At 46.6% G+C, this 16,353-nt stretch overlaps 1 protein-coding gene and 1 pseudogene across 1 annotated transcript in view; both read right to left on the bottom strand.

The window, feature by feature from the left end:
- The window catches only part of Slc36a2 (solute carrier family 36 member 2), a 30,110-nt gene that overhangs the window by 9,781 nt on the left and 3,976 nt on the right, over positions 1-16,353 (bottom strand). Inside the window, exons 3-8 of the mRNA XM_051168169.1 lie at positions 16,024-16,112; positions 14,555-14,650; positions 8,545-8,629; positions 5,969-6,187; positions 4,853-4,951; positions 611-777 (exon numbers count right to left, since the gene is read on the bottom strand). Coding sequence (XP_051024126.1) covers positions 611-777; positions 4,853-4,951; positions 5,969-6,187; positions 8,545-8,629; positions 14,555-14,650; positions 16,024-16,112 — 755 coding nt within the window. The remainder of the gene's footprint in view (positions 1-610; positions 778-4,852; positions 4,952-5,968; positions 6,188-8,544; positions 8,630-14,554; positions 14,651-16,023; positions 16,113-16,353) is intronic.
- On the bottom strand, positions 1,767-2,152 carry LOC127208670 (40S ribosomal protein S23-like; annotated as a pseudogene).

The raw sequence follows: 16,353 nt of genomic DNA on the forward strand, positions 1-16,353 counted from the left end.
GAGACAAGGCCTCTCACTGACCCTGGAGCTCACTAATTCAGCCTGACTGGCTGGGCAGTGAACCTCAGGGTTCCTCCCTTTTCTATCTTCTCAGTGTTAGGATTACAGGCACGTGTGACATGCCTGGCTTTGTGTGGGGGTGTTGGGATCAGACTCAAGGTCCTCGTGCTTGTAGGTCAAATTCTTTTACCCACTGAGCCATCGCGTTGCCCTATTTCATTTCTTCAACACTAGCTTCCCTGGCTTGGGGGTGCCCCAGTGGCAGCAGAGACTTAGTCATGAGTCTGGAAAGAGGAACCAGAAAGTTCCAACCCACAGTCTTTCATCCCTCCAGCACTCTTGTCTTCTCCCTTAGGTGACCAAGGACTCTTGCTTCTGTGCTTTCCTCTTAGTTACTTATGTCCCCTTTGCACTAAGATACCAAGACCTGACTCAACCCCGGGGGTAGCTGTGGACAGGATCTCTGCAGCTGAAGGTTCGGGTGGCAGCTCCACCTTCCCCAGTAGGAGCATCTTTAAATCTAGGTCTCCCTACTCTGACTGGGAGAGGAAGAGAGCTACAGGTTTCTACATATATCTCAATCCCTACCACCCAAGAGGCTCAAAGTTACCAGCAGTTGGGCAGGTTAAGAGTGATGCTGGCTTTGATGTCATCTCCAAACCGCAGGTAGCCCAGCGCCCCGATGGCAATGTACAGGGCGGTGATGATGGACATCCCCAGAGACAGGATGGCTGGGAAGCGGCGGGCATCCTTCATCTTGTTTTCCAGAGGGAGGACCTGTAGGAGCATCACACTGTAAGGAGGAGGAGAACAAGAGCAACAGCAGTAACAGTAACAGCCAGGACATGTAGGAGCATCACACTGTAAGGAGGAGGAGAACAAGAGCAACAGCAGTAACAGTAACAGCCAGGAGTACAAAGAAGAGAACGCCTTGCTGCCTCTGACATGTGCCCAAATGGATCAAAAGGAACATGGAAAGACATTTGTGCTCTCTTGCTCATGTCACTATTACTCAGGATCAAAAGGTGGGAGGCAGACAAGCTTTCATCATCAGAAAATGAGTAAACAAAATGTGGCACAGCCATACACTGGAATATTATTCAGCCTTTAGAAAGAAGAAAATTCGACTGGACGTGCTGGCGCATGCCTTTAATCCCTAGCACTCAGGAGGCAGAGGCAGGCTGATCACTGTGAGTTCAAGGCCAGCCTGGTCTACAAAGCGAGTTCAGAACAGCCATGGATACACAGAGAACCCTTGTCTTGAAGAAAAGAAAGAAATAAAGAAAAAGAAAAAAAGAAAAGAAAAGGAGATTCTGGGGCTGGAGAGATAGTTCAGCAGTTAAGATCACTGGATGTTGTTTGGGTTTTTTGTTTGTTTGTTTTTGATTTTCAAGATAGAATTTCTCTGTGTAGCCTTGGCTATCCTGGACTCACTTTGTAGACCAGGCTGGCCTCGAACTCACAGCGATCCGCCTGCCTCTGCCTCCCGAGTGCTGGGATTAAAGGTGTGTGCCACCACACCCGGCCTCACTGGTTGTTCTTATAGGGGACCCTAATTCAGTTCCCTGCACCCACATCAGACAGCTCACAACCACCTGTAACTCCGGCTCCACGTCATCCAACACCTTCTTCTGGCTTCTGTGGGCATCAGACACACATGCAGTGTACCTGTACACATGCAGGCAAAAATCTCATACACATAGAATAAAAATAAATATTTCTTCAGAATATGAAAGTTTATTACTGTGTGTTTCCGTTGTCAAAATTTATGACCTTGGTCTTTCCTTCTTGCCTTTGTGCAGGGCCAGAAGAGGCTGCTTTAACATCCTTAAAGCAGACTCCAGGAATGTCACCTACACCATGACCTTTTCAACCAAATCCAGCAACCAGAACTTCATCGTCTTCCTCAGTGAAGTTCAAGAACGAACGCTGTGTTCTTGTCGTTCCTGATGAGCTGCAGCTTCCGGAGAGCAGAATGTGGCTGGCTGGCTTCAAACCCTACTTTTTCCAGCACAATGCCCTTTGCGTGAGAGGCACCTCCAAAAGGATAGGCCTTGGGGGCTTTCTCGTATTGTTTACCATGCCACTTCCGGTCACGTCAGTGACTGCGGAACTTCCTGGCAGTACGGAGGAGACCACGACACTTGCCCATCTTGCCGGCACCAAAGGCCCGAGAGAAAGCAAATAAATATATTTTAAGAAGGAGCTCCTAACGCATGTTGCTGTGCCCGTGGAGGCCGGAAGAGGCCGTTGGATCTCCTGCAGCTGGAGTTACAACTCCTCCACTTTGCAGCTGGATTACTTTGCTGTTTGTTTGCCCGTATATGCCCTGGGTGTCAGCCCTCTGCTGGGTGATCACGTGCCTCCTGTTCCAACAGCTGCCTCTCCTTCGCTTTTCTTTTTGCCGGTCCAGATGTTCCTTAGTTAGACATAGCTCCGTTTCATCAGTTTGCTTTTGTTCTCTGTGCCCTTGGAGTCCTATCCAGGAAATCATTCTCCGGACCCACCACTGTGTTCGACCTGCAACCCCCTCCAACACTCTCTTCTAGAAGTTTGAGAATTTCAAGTCTTCTATTAATATCTTTTTGGGTTTTTTGTTTTTTATTCTGTTTGTTTGTTTCTGTTTTTGGTTTTTCAAGACAGGGTTTCTCTGTGTAGCCTTGGCTGTCCTGGAACTCACTCTGTCGACCAGGCTGGCCTCGAACTCACAGAGATCTGCTTACCTCTCCTGGGATTAAAGACCTGCGCTGCGGCCACTGCTGCCGCCGCCACCTGGCCCATTAATGTCTTTGATCCACTTTGATTTGATTTGTTAAAAAAATAATTAAAAATTTTTATTTATATATTTGTTTGTTTGTTTAATGTATGTACAGAAATCAGAGGACAAACTCGCAGGACTATGTGGGTCCCAGAGACTGAGCGTAGGTCATCAGGCTCGGAAGAAAGCACCTTCACCTGCTGAGCCATCTTGCTGAATCTTGGCTTGATTTTTGTGTAAAGTTTCCATTTTTTTCTTTTTTTTTAAAGCATGGGGATAAATGTCATAATGTTGGGTTTCAGGGTGTTTTTCTTCCTGACTCTATGAGTTTAAACTTAAGAGAGGACCAAATTCAGGAGTGATCCAGTGGGGGATGTGAAGAGGAACAGGTGTCGGCCTCAGAGTGTGACAGGAACCTCACTGTCCTCTTTTTCTGTTTCTTTCAGCTCATGTCCCCAAAGGCAAGTCCCAGCCACAGAGCCACACCCTGGTGAACTAGTGACACAGCAATTCTGCAGCCACCCGAAGTAGCTGAGAGCAACTAGGAAAGTGGACCCTGGTGGATCTCAAGAGGGAGAGGGAGAAAGGATTGACCTCACAGCTTAAGGTGCCTTACGCAAAATCAGGACGCAGTGCCCTTGGCCAGTGAGGGTGTGACACTTTTGAAGATTGGCCCTGTGAGGCTGCACAGGTTGTACACTACAAAACCTAACCTGAGGGGAGTGGCTAATGTTTCATTTCTCTCTCTCTTTTGTTTTTAAAAGTGATTTACTTATTTATTTTACACGTATGAGTGCTCTATCTGTATGTACCCCTGCAGGCCAGAAGATGGCATCAGAGTCCAGTATAGATGGGGGCTGGGAATTGAACTCAGGACCTCTCGAAGAGCAGATAGTGCTCTTAACCACTGAGCCATCTAGCTTTACAGCCCTGCCTGCTAATACTCCTGTCTGTCTCTCATTGAGAAACACATGGAAGTCAGAAGAAATACATGGAAGCATAGGAAGACAAAAGTCATGCTTTCTGGCCTGCAGATAATTAAAAGGAGACGGGCTAGAGGCTGACGAACTCAGATAAAGAAGTAGGTATAAAAGATTTATTTGTGGGCCAGGAATGGTGGTGCACACCTGTAATCTCAGCCCTCAGGGAAGCAGAGGCAGGAAGATCTCTGTGAGTTCGAGGCCAACCTGGTCTACAAAGCGAGTTCAGGACAGCAAAGGCTACACAGAGAAACCCTGTCTCCAAAAAAAAAAAAAAAAAGATTTGTGGCATGGTGGCACCCAGCTTTGGGAGGTAGAGGCAAATTGCCATAAGCACAAGACCAGTCAGGAAAATATATCAAGACCCCATCTCAAAAAACCAAAAAGAAACAACAAAACTAATGCATACTTCACCAAAGAAGACAGACAAATGCAAATAAACAGCACAAAGGAAGGCCAACCAGACGGCTCGGTGGGGAAAGCACTTGCCCAGAGATATCTGGGTGTGGAGGCACACGTCTGTAATCCTGGCATGCCTATGGAGAGGTGGGAGGCAGAGCTAGGAGCAGAGACAGAAAGCTCATGGGCCAGCTAGCCTAAGAGCAGCCAAAACAGTAAGAGAGACTACCTCAGGACAGTGAAGGAGAGCACTGACTCCTGACCTTCACATGTACACCTCCACTCTAAAAAACAAACAGAAACCAACCAAACAAACAAAATCCAACCAACCAAAAAGCCCAAACCAACCAACCAAACAAATCCCCCCTCTCAAAAGCCCCCACCTATATCTCTTATGAAGTCTTTTCATTTGAATTATGTATAAACCACTAGTCTTGAGTTTTAAAAAGATTAGGAAACTCATATTGCTGGAAATATAAACATTGAATAGACTCATTGAGACAAAAATAATCTCCTGATTGCCTCTCTGCTGTAACCTTCTTTTCATCTGCTGGTGACAACTGATCCAAATGGGACCAGAGGTTGCTTTATCCCATGTGTAATTTCCACAGGCCTAACCCAACGGCCAAGAGCACACAGAAAGTCCGAGCTCATAGTTCCTTCCCAGAGACTGGTTCACAGGGCCAGGAAAAGGCCACCTTCATTTGAACCTTACCACGCCAATGCTTTCGAATGAAAAAATGGCTGTTCCAAAGAAGAGAGGGTAGGTCTTCCAGCTTCCGACCAGTGGCAAGTGGCTGGGCTCTGGAATTCCCTACAGGAGAGAAAGATGTGAGATTGTCATTCTGTGGCATGTTTGAGCTCCTCTAAGCAAAAGGGACTTTAAGAGGAGAGCTGGACTTGAGAAAAACGGAATGCCAAAGAGCTCAGCAAGCCTTTAGAATGAGGTAAAACATAAATACTGACTTTAATATTGCACAGTACCAAAGAGCTAGAGGGCAGGAACATGCAGGCATTATCAAAGCACCGAAGATCAGTTTCTCAGGAAGGAAGCAGGTTTACCAGAAGTCTCTAAAAGAACATTATATGTATCATGTATACATGGTGGTAGCACAGACTAGTGCCACCCAGTGGCACCCATGAACGCCTATGAGTGGACAGTGGGCATGAGTATTAAAAGTTATTACCATGTGCTTATAGAGTATTCTAGGGAGCCCATCGTGGTTAGTCAAATGTGGACGGCTACTCTTCTCTTTCTGAGATGTAGTTTAAAAAGCTGTAGGAATGAGATAGCTCAAAAGATGAGACAGTACAGGGCTGGAAAGTTGGCTCAGTGGTTAAAAGAGCACTGTCTGCTCTTCCCAAGGTCCTGGGTTCAATTCCCAGCACCTCCATGACATCTCACAACTGCCTGTAACTCTACGATCTGACACCTTCACACCAATCCACATAAATTAAATTTAAATAAAACTATTTTTTTAAAAAAAGGCAGTGCCAATGTAACTGTTAAAAAAAAAAAAAAAGCTGGGCGTGGTGGTGCATGCCTTTAATCCTAGTACCCAAGAGGCAGAGGCTGGTGGATCGCTGTGAGTTCGAGGCCAGCCTGGTCTACAAAGTGAGTCCAGGACAGCCAAGGCTACACAGAGAAACCCAGTCTCAGGGTGGGGGGTGGGGGGTGGGGAGATGAAACAGTACAAAGACAGAACATTACATCAAGACAGGTCCAAGTCTGAAGGGTAAGGAACATGCTCATCTTAGGACTCGGCCCCTGATGTTTATTGTAGACTCAGGGCCCTGTCTCCCGGGGAGTCAGTGAGTGGTGTGCACCAACCTGGATGATGTACTGGGCGATGATGACCAGGCTGACCAGCATGCTGATGTTGGCCAACAGGGAGAAGATAGTGAGGACACGGAGGTTCCGGATGAAGACCAGAAGGCCCAGAACAGGCAGGAAGGTGAGCATGTAGAGTCTTGAGTCCATGGTGGGTGTCAGAACTCCCGTCTCATTGTTGTGGCAACTGATAGTTGTGCCATTAACGGCTTCTACTACCTGAGGAAGGAATGAGAAAACAAGAGGAGGAAAAAAAAAAATCTGAGCACATGGTCCCCAGAACCAGACTCTCTTACAAATAGTCGAGGGATCTTGAGCAAGTATGGGGCACTTGAGAACTTCTTTTTGGTTATAATTTTTTGAAAACATTTACATTTGTTTACGTGCTTGTGCGCGCATGTGTGTTCGACATTGTGCACATGTGAAAGTCAGAGGACAACTTACAGGAGTCGGTTCTCTCCTTTCAAGCCTGGAGTTCAAACTCGGGTCATCAGGCTTGGCTGTAAGTGTCATCTCTCCAGCCCATGAAGTGTCTTATTCTAAATCCTCTTCCCCAGGCGGCCTCTGAGGAGGCCTCCAAAACAATGAAGTTAATGACATAACTGTATTTAGAGTGGAGTTTGCTGCCTTGGCTCCCCTGTATCCGTTCTCCTAGTGTTGATTATTTGTAGTGAATTCTCTTTTGCTGCTGAATGCAGTCTCGGGAAAACTTAAAATTACAGAGCTGGAGGGCTGGACTGTGAGTCAGACTCGCCCTCGTTAAGACAGATGGAAACCTCAAGCCAAGTGTCACAAAGTGCCACCAACTAAAAAAGGTGAAAGTGGACCCTGACAATGTGGTCCCAAAGGATGAACCACTCATTCTGTCACACACACACACACACACACACACACACACACACACACACACACACACACCACTGCTCTGGTCTTTTCTGAGACCCACCTTTTAACTTTCTCATCCATTTTATAAATCAGCTTAGATCCTTCCAGTACACTTTTTTTCTGCCTAAAAAATTTCCCAGAGTCTCTTTCTTTCACTTGTAACCCCTAAATCCCACCAGTTATTGCTCTGTAATTGACCTAGAGACTCGCCCTCTCTCTTTTTAAAAACAAAGATGTTAGATTACTTACTTTATTAATTGTGTGTGTATGACTGTCTTGCCTACATGTATGGTTGTGTACCATGTGCATGTCTGAAGCCTACTAAGGTCAGAAGAGGGCAGTGGAGCCTCCCCCAAGTCTGGAATTAACAGATAGTTGTGAACGTCGTATGGGCGCTGGGAATAGAATCCAGGTCCTCAGCAAGAACAACAATTGTTCTTAACCATTAAGCCATCTCTCCAGCCCCAGTTATTCTTTCTTGACTGGATTAGTACCAGCATTTAGAATGCCAGGGCTACTTTCCTTTTGTGTAGATTGGAATACTTACAGAAGAACACTGGGTATCCTTGAGCCCTGCTTAATGAGCCCCAAACATGTTGTAAACAAGACTGCAATGGCGGTTAGTTTTAGTTGTCAACCTGATATAATCTAGAATTACCTAGGAAGAGTCTCAGTGAAGAATTGTCTAGATCAAGTTGGCCTGGGGCATGTCTATGGGGCATTGTCTTGATTGTTAGGTCATGTGGGCTGACCCAACCCACTGTGGGCAGCATGATTCCCTAGAACTGTGTCCTAGACTGTATTACCATGGGGAAACATGGTATCCATGCTAAGGGGTAAGCATTCAGTACTCACTTCTCCCTGCTCTTGACTGTGGATGTGATGTGGCTAACTGCTTTGGGTTCTTGCTACCACTTGACTTCCCCACATTGATACACTGTAACCTGGAGTTGTCAGCTAAAATTCACCCATTCTCTCTTAAGTTCCTTTTGTCAGGGCATTCTGTCACAGCAACAAAAATGAGATTAAGCAATCTCTCTCTCTCTCTCTCTCTCTCTCTCTCTCTCTCTCTCGCTCTCTCTCTAGATTTGATTTCTACTATTGAATAAACCAGACATGGTGGCACATACCAGAAATACCAACACTTGGTGGGTAAGGGCAGGGGGATCAGGAATTCAAGGTCATCTTCCGCTATATAATAAGTTTGAGGCCAGCCAGGCATACAAGAAACCCTAGCCCAAGAAGAAGGAGGCAGAGGAGGAGGAAGAAGAGGAGGAGAAGGAGAAGAAGAAATAGTAAACACATTCAGAAAATATTCTGCAAATAGAACATATATCATATTATGATCATTCTTCATGATGGAATGCTTCAAACTGAATCAACTATGATAGTCAACCCTCCATTGTTATAATAAAACATCTGAGATAATTAACTTTTTAAGAGAAAAAGTATAGGCTTCTAAGATGGCATGTACGTACACACACACACACACACACACACACACACACACACACACACAGAGAGAGAGAAATCTGTAGATACATGGAGGGCAGGGCAGGCCAAGCTACCTCATAGCATGGCTTTCTCTACCCATGACAAGTTTTTGAGGACTTAGATGAAGCAATGTAGCAGGCACACAAGTGGTAGAGAGGCTTCCTTTTGCGTCTTCCCACCCACCTTGTCTAGCGTACCTGTTTTAAATTGTCCGCCAGAAACACAATGTAGACACAGCAGAAACCCAGCTGGGTGACAATAAGGAAGAAGCTCACGACACGCCTGGAAGAGGGAGGAAGGGAGAGAGACTTGTCATAAAAGAGGTTGATCCATTTCTAGCCATTCTGCTCTCTGTCCCCAAGGCATGCTGGTCCTGTACCGACACCCTCCATCCTTCTATCACAATCAAGAGGACAGAGAGGAGGGAGGGGACAACAGCTCTTTATAAGCAGCCACACACTCACAGCAGCGTTAAGTGGTCAAGTTCCTGGGGATGCAAGCCTGTGCCCCACCTAGCTCAGTGGCTGTCTCCACCCCTGTCTTTCGCTGTGACAGATAGCAAGCACACAGCATTGATTAGCTGCCCAGGACACATAAAACATTTTCCCTACCGTGTCAGATACTTTATTGGGTATTAAAGATACATAGATAATGCAGAGTATAGAATGGCTTGTAAGCTGGGAAGAAATTAGTATTACAGGGGCTGAAGAAATGCTTCAATTTCTTGCTTGCTCACAAGTATGAAGTCCTGCATTCAGATCCCTACTACCCATGTGAAAAGCCAGGCATGGTGGTGCACACCGGTAATCCCAGAGCAGGGAAAGTAGAGACAGAAGTGTCCCTGGGGCTTGTAGCCAAGTCAGTGTATTCTAGGCTCAGAACCCTGCACATGTGTGTGTGTGTGTGTGTGTGTATACACACATATGTTGACCTCTTGCCTCCACATGAATAAGCATATGCACATAAATGTTCATAAACATCCATACCACAGGCTTGTGCATGCAACTCACACATATGCACATAAATACGTTAGCATTATACAATGGCTCTAGGGGCCATGGTGAAAGGGGCATAGTGTCGTAATGAAACCCATTATTTTGTATGAATATGCACTCAAAAAATATCCACAGCAAAGAGTGTGTGGTGGAAAAGAAAGTCTTAATAAATGTGTAAAGCCCAATAATTTATCCCTAACCTACCCTCACTCCCTTAATATGGCAATCTTTAATCCTAAAGGGGAACAAATAAGGGAGAGAAGAGGAGAGAGAGAGAGAGAGAGAGAGAGAGAGAGTATTAATGAACTGTGGAGGCAGAAAGAAACGTTCTTAGAAAGACCACCAATGGGCTAGAGAGATGGCTCAGGAGTCAAAGTGCAGCCAAGATTCTCAGAATCTGCATAAATACCAGTTATGCATGTCGTTCCAGTACTTCCAGCCTTGGGAGATGGAGATGGGATCCTCACAGTGAGATGGCTAATGAATCAGCAGGCTCCAGATTTGATTGAGAGACCTTGCCTCAATGAGTAAGGGGGAAGAGGTATGGAGGATGATTTCTGACCTCAACCCCAGGCCTTCACATGTACAAGCACACATGTACACTGCAGGCAGGCCTACACATGGGAAAGTATGCACACCACACATATATATGAAAATGGAAAGAAACAATGCTCAAGAAAAAAACATCTTTGTAGCGGGGGAAAAGAGAGAGGAAGAGAAAGAGAAAAGAAAGAAAGAAAGAAGAAGAGACAGAGGACAAGAAAGGAAAGGAAACATAGGAGGAAGTGGTGAAAATGAAGGAGTAAGGAAGCATTTGTGTAGAGGGAACAGGTAGGGCTCACTGCCTTCCAAGTGCAGTGTTCACTGGTGGAGCAAGACTTAACCAGAGGTTGTGACAGAAGATCCTCTCCAAAGGAAATAAGAGGCGATCGCCTGCATGAAGCTGTCGCTAGGGAAGGAGGATGAAAGCATGCTCAGGGTCTAGGGAGCTGGAATGTACAGACCCCGAGCATGGACCACTCGGAAGGGGATGGATAACCTCACACGATGAACCTGGTTCTGACTTGGATCACCCAGGAGGAAGGACAGGCCTGAGGAGAAGGGGACAGGGAGCATTCATTTGCTATCTGAAGCTGAATGTTGTGCAGGGCATAGCTGTGTCTCAGCAGCTGGGTTGCTGAGTTGTGCCAAGGCGTGGGCAAAGCCTTGAGGAGACAGATCAAGGTTGGAAAGCAGGCAGAGTCAGAAGAGGGCAGGGGGCTGAGGTCCCAACTGGCAGATCAGAAGGAAACTCTAATTCCCCAAACTCCAAAAGGCAGCCCGTATATCCAGAGTGTGCTCAAGCTGGGCTCCAGCATTTCTGGTGGTCAGATAAAGGCCAGCCATTCCCCAGGAGCTTCAGAAACCAAGTTCCATCTGCCAAAAGATGGCAGAACAGACAGATGACTCGCCACTGACATATATATATGGTCGCATATTAAAGCAATTGCCAGGCTCTGGGCTCTCTCAGCACCACAACTACCTGATGCATATTTCAAAGTCTGTACTAGCATCCTACCCCTTCTCACCTCTTCTACCCTAAACTGCAGATTTATTTATTTATTATATATATAGCACTCTGCTTGTGTGTACACCTGCAGGCCAGAAGAGGACACCAGATCTCATTATAGACGGTTGTGAGCCACCATGTGGTTGCTGGGAATTGAACTCAGGACCTTCGGAGGAGCAGTCAGTGCTCTTAACCTCTGAGCCATCTCTCCAGCCCCACTATTCATCCTCTTTTGACCCAGCTTTCCTCACTGTTCTCTCTCTCTCTCTCTCTCTCTCTCTCTCTCTCTCTCTCTCTCTCTCTCTCTCATAGTGGCAATAAAACCCTCCTCTTAAGCATACAATGGAGCAGGGATGTTGACAGTTTCTTTACTGCAGCCCCTCTCACCTACATGTGGTGTTGAAACCCTCACAAACGGTGACCCCGCCTGATAGACACAGGGACCTGTGTCTGTTAGAGAATGGGGAAGGAAGCTGGGGGAAAGGCCAACAGCCAAGAGAAAAAGAAGAAATGATTGTCCCTACAGCTGCTGAGATGTCCACAGAGCAGGGAAGGCTCAACAGGAAGGTCTGTCTATTAGGACCGTGGTGGAAAAGATGAAGAACACAGACACGAGTGAATGCAACGCCAGGAAGTAGAGTGCTCGCTCTCTCTATCTCTCTCACCTCTCTTTTTGGCTTCGGTGTATATGCATGTTTACTGTGTGTGTGTTCACTGTGTGTGCATGCTTACTGTATGTATGCATACATGTTCACACTGTGTGTGTTTATGTGTTCACTGTGTGTGTGTGTGTAGGCCAGAGGTTGATGTCAGGTGTCTTCCTCCATCTCTCTTCACTTTATTTTATCAAGGCAAAGTTTGTTGCTGAACCCAGAACTCAGTTATTTCACTGATCTAATTAGCCTGCTCACCCAGGGATCCTGTCTCTGCTTCCCATGCCTGTCTGGCTTTACATGGGCTGTGGGGGATCCAAATTTTGGTCCTGATGCTTGTGCGATGAGCACTTTATCCACTGAGCCACCTCCACAGTTCCTGTCCCCATCTTTTATGAAGCCTGAGCAACTGTATACTTGTGATTCAAAGTTGGAATGCAATGTCAAAAGTGCCACCTGCCACACTATAGGCATTTGGTAGACAGTCTGTGGATAACTCCATATTGAATACTTAGATTGTGGCTATGGGATGCTGATAAGTCTACAAAGCTTCATTCACCAATTTTATTAGTTGTAAGAAAGTGATATATGGCCATATTTAAATGTTGAGAGAATGGGTCCATACCGGAGAACATGTATATGCAATGGTGATTATTTGGTGACCCGAAAAGAGAAGGCAGGTGGGGTGGAAGAGGCCTATAAACAGACAGAGGAGTGGTCTTACCCTCAGGCACCAAGCACAGAAAGTGTTATTGACATGTGTGTCACTCCTGAGAGCTAACAAGTAGGTGTTAATGAGGACCAGTGCAGTTCAACCAAGTGTCCTAAAATCTGGATCTTTCTTTTCTTTTCATTTTCCATTCTTTGCTCAAGACGTCTCTGTCCCTGGCCTTATGACTGATGACTTTAGTTGTGTAAGTCTGGCATTTATACGCAGTGAGGTCTCCTCTCAATGTCACCCCAGACCCATGCTGTCCAAACTAGAACTGGGCAGAAGTCCAAGTTAATCTGGTTCTTCTTTGCTGTTTTTTTTTTCTTTTTATTTATTTGTGTGTGTGTGTGTTTGTGTGTGTGTGTGTGTGTGTGTGTATGCACACATGTACATGAAGTCAATTTGGCTCTTCTTTCCTCTTTTCTCTCTTTATATTCATTTGTATGTATGTAAGTGTATGTGTGTGTGTGCGTGCACACACATGCACGTGTGGAAGCCTGAAGTTGATGTCAGAATCATTCTCCATTGCTCTCCCACCTAGCTCATTGAGGTAGGGGCTCTCAATCAAACCCAGAGCTCCCTGATAAGGCTTGTCTTGCTAGCGGGCTTACTCTTGAGAATCCCTGGCTCCACTCTCTGAGTCTGGAATTACAGACGGAGGACCGCCACACACACCTGACATTCATGTGAGTTCTGGAGATCTGAATTCTGGTCTTCATGCTTGCAGGACAAACGCTTCGACTACTGAGCCATCTCCCGGCCCCAACTCTTTTCTTTTATTTCAGCTAATCCCTAACGAAGACTATTTTTTCCTTCTTTCCCCTTGATGCTAGCTTGATCTTGGTCTCCATAACCATCAGAATGGACATTGCCTGGACAGTGACTGCACTAAACCTCCTCAGGGGCCTGTCAAAGTCTGCCCTACACTCCCTTGTAATCTCACAGAAGCTACACGAGCCTTTCAAGAACGCACATGTGCTTACCTCCCTGACTAAAAGCTCTCCTGGCTTTCTGTTTGTCTTAAGAAAGGGGCTGGAGAGGTGGTTCAGTGGTTAAGAGTGTTCACTGCTTTTGCAGAGGACCAGAGTTTGGTTCCCAGCCTCTACCTCACAACCACTTGTAACTCTAGCTCCAGGGGATCCAATGCTTCTGGCATTTGGAGGCACTTGTACTCACATGCACATACCCCACCCCCAACACACACACATATAATAAAATGTAATAAAAACGAGTATTTAAAATTTTTTTCTTTATTTAATGTGTATGAGTGCTCTATCTGCATGTATGCCTGAAGGCCAGAAGAGGGCATCAGATCCCCGTATAGATGGTTGTGAGCCACCATGTGGTTTCTAGGAATCGAACTCAGAACCTCTGGAAGAGCAGAGGGTGCTCTTAATCGCTGAGTCATGTCTCCAGCACAAAATGAATGTTTTTGTTTTTTTGTTTTTTTTAAGAAAATAACAAAATCTTAGAGACAGTCTGAAATAAACAATATGGGCCAATGAAATGGTTCAGCAAATAGCCATGCTTGCTGCCAAACCTAATGACCTGAGTTCAGTCCTTGGGATCCATGTGGTAGGAGGAGCAAACTGACTCCCGTGGGTTTTCTGAGCCCTTCCCCTCAAAGAAATAAATAAATACATATTACACAGTTAAAAAATAAAATATACAATGTGATTGAACACCTGCCCCTTCCTTGTTTCCTGACTCTGACTCTGCCTTCATGCTACCTGGTCTATTCGTAGCACAAACCTGTCACATATCCCCACGCAGCTTGCACCCACCATCACCGAGGTCCTGAAAGGTCTTTCTGGCCCTGCCTTCTCTCCGCTAAGTAATCCTTGATCTTTCAATGTTACTTTTTGCAGAATGGATCTCAGCTGGTCCAGTGAAGTCACACTGGCCTGACACATCCCCCCTCCCCTACCCTTGGCTGCAACACTCCTCTATCCGGCTGGTAGCAGCCAGAACTTCTTTCCTGCATATCCCAGTGGGTGTTGCATAATTGAGCTCTAGGCAGTCTTTCCCAATGGGTAATGCAAGAGCAAAGCCTTGCTGTCTGTCTCTTTCCCTGTGGCTTTTGCAGCGATAAGTGTGGTTTCCTAAGAGTATATGGTAAATGAACATCTGTCACCAGAGTACATGAGAATTGGATAGGTGACGTTAGAAGTGACCTGCCTCTGTGTGGAGCGTCTGCCCTCTGAGCCACCTTGTCAGAGAACAAGACATTCCCTGACGGTATGTTTTCTCCTCCCATATCCTAAAGCCCTGTGAACAAAGCAAAAGCAAGCCAGGTACCTCCCCCAGTGGGCGTGGTTTTGTAGCCAGGCGTTGGGACTGGAAGCCAGTCCGTGCATCACTGTGTCCCCATAGTCCATGAAGGGCTTGTTGAGTCTGTAGGACAAAGCGCATAGTCATTTTAAGAGACAGATGAACCTAAGGTTTTTTGTTTTGTTTTTTTTTTTTTAAGAGCCACGAGGCCAAGATGGAGGGATGCCGTGTAAACATGGAGACTTGAATTCAAATCCTAGGACCCAGGACCCATATAAAATCACTGGCCTGAAACCCCTGCACTACTATATCAAATGGAAGGCAGAAACAGGGGACTTCCTGAATCCCTGGCATTTTGTTGACTGCATAGCCTGGCTTATGCAGTGGGGAACAAGAGACTTTTTTCAAACAAGGGGGAAGGCCAGGACGGACAGCTGAGGCTGTCCTCTGACCTCCACAGTGTGTTGTGGCATATATAGACACACATGAACACATGCGCAAACTCCCTGCCATGCTCTGCAGCCCTCAGAGATTGACCTGACTGGGGTTATGGGAGAATGAAGACAGGAAAAAGACAGACACATGTGCAGGAAAACTGGGATCCAGTGGGGCTGTAATTGCTCTGATGCGATGTGGGGCATCCGTGCACACACGGCAGCAGTCCAGAACCCCAGGGCATTTTTTTTTATGAGTCTGGGTTGAGGAGGCAGGCTTAGTGTACACAGCTGAACAAGGAGGCCGGTTTACCTAATCTGGGTAGGAGGTCTCTGTAGGGGAGCAGCATCGGGCTGCAGTCTGTCATCCCCCCCCCCCAGGAGGACTCTGTGGTTGACAGTTGCTGCACACACTGTTGGGATTCACACTAGGAGCCCAGGAGGCATTTGCCATCTCTCTGAGCCTCACTTTGGAAAGGCTTTTGGGGCATTGGGGTTCTTGATGTGGCTGTGCTCGTGCCAACAATACATGTTTACTTAGGGCTTCCTCCACTCCTCACAACTCATGGGTTTAAAAAGAGAGAGAGAGAATATGAATAAATTAATAAAATTAAAATTAAAAAGAGAGAGAGAGAGACAGAGAGAAAGAGAGAAGAGATTTAGACCAAGGCCACACAAATACAGGGTGTCAAGAACATGGAGCCAATACAGAGAGGTTCTAATTGAGGCTGTGACACCACTGTGCTTTGTTCACAGGGCATGAGTAACAGCACACGCCTGGCGTGGGTGTAGTGGTGTTTAGACCCGGGGCTCTCACTGAGCTGGGGACAACTCTCAGAGGCAGGGATAGGCAAGGGTTATTTACACCCACTGTACAGGCGGACTGACCAGACAGGCTCAAAGGCCTGATTGAGGTCACTTAAGCAGCCGCGTGTCCTGGCTCTCCCGAGATCTCCCCCTTCCTGAAGCTCTTTTTCCTGACAGTCCTGGAGAAGGAAGCTCTTCTGGTATGTAGGATGTTTCGGGGTTGTCCCTGAGACCCACACGTGGGACACTCCTCACCTGTGACAGAAGCGCTGGGCACACCTAACCAGGATGTGCATGCAGTGGCAAGCAATGAGGCCCATCACCAGCAAACTGAGTGGGCCCATCTGCAGGCGGGGCAGACAGGAGTGAGGTGGGAGAGAAGACAACTTAGTGGTGCAGATATTGCGGAGGACTCAAAGATCTCCCTCACTCACTCACTTTCCCCCCCCCACCCCCGTCTCTCTCTCCCACTCACTCATTGTTGGGGGAACAGGACTCCAGCATGCCACAGTATATGTATGGAGGTTAGAGGCCAGATGTCAGAGGAGGTCCTCTTTCTCCCTCCATCATGTGGGTCCCAGGAGT

The sequence above is a fragment of the Acomys russatus genome, chromosome 25 (genome assembly GCF_903995435.1).
Source record: "Acomys russatus chromosome 25, mAcoRus1.1, whole genome shotgun sequence".
In the NCBI taxonomy this organism is placed as follows: domain Eukaryota; kingdom Metazoa; phylum Chordata; class Mammalia; order Rodentia; family Muridae; genus Acomys; species Acomys russatus.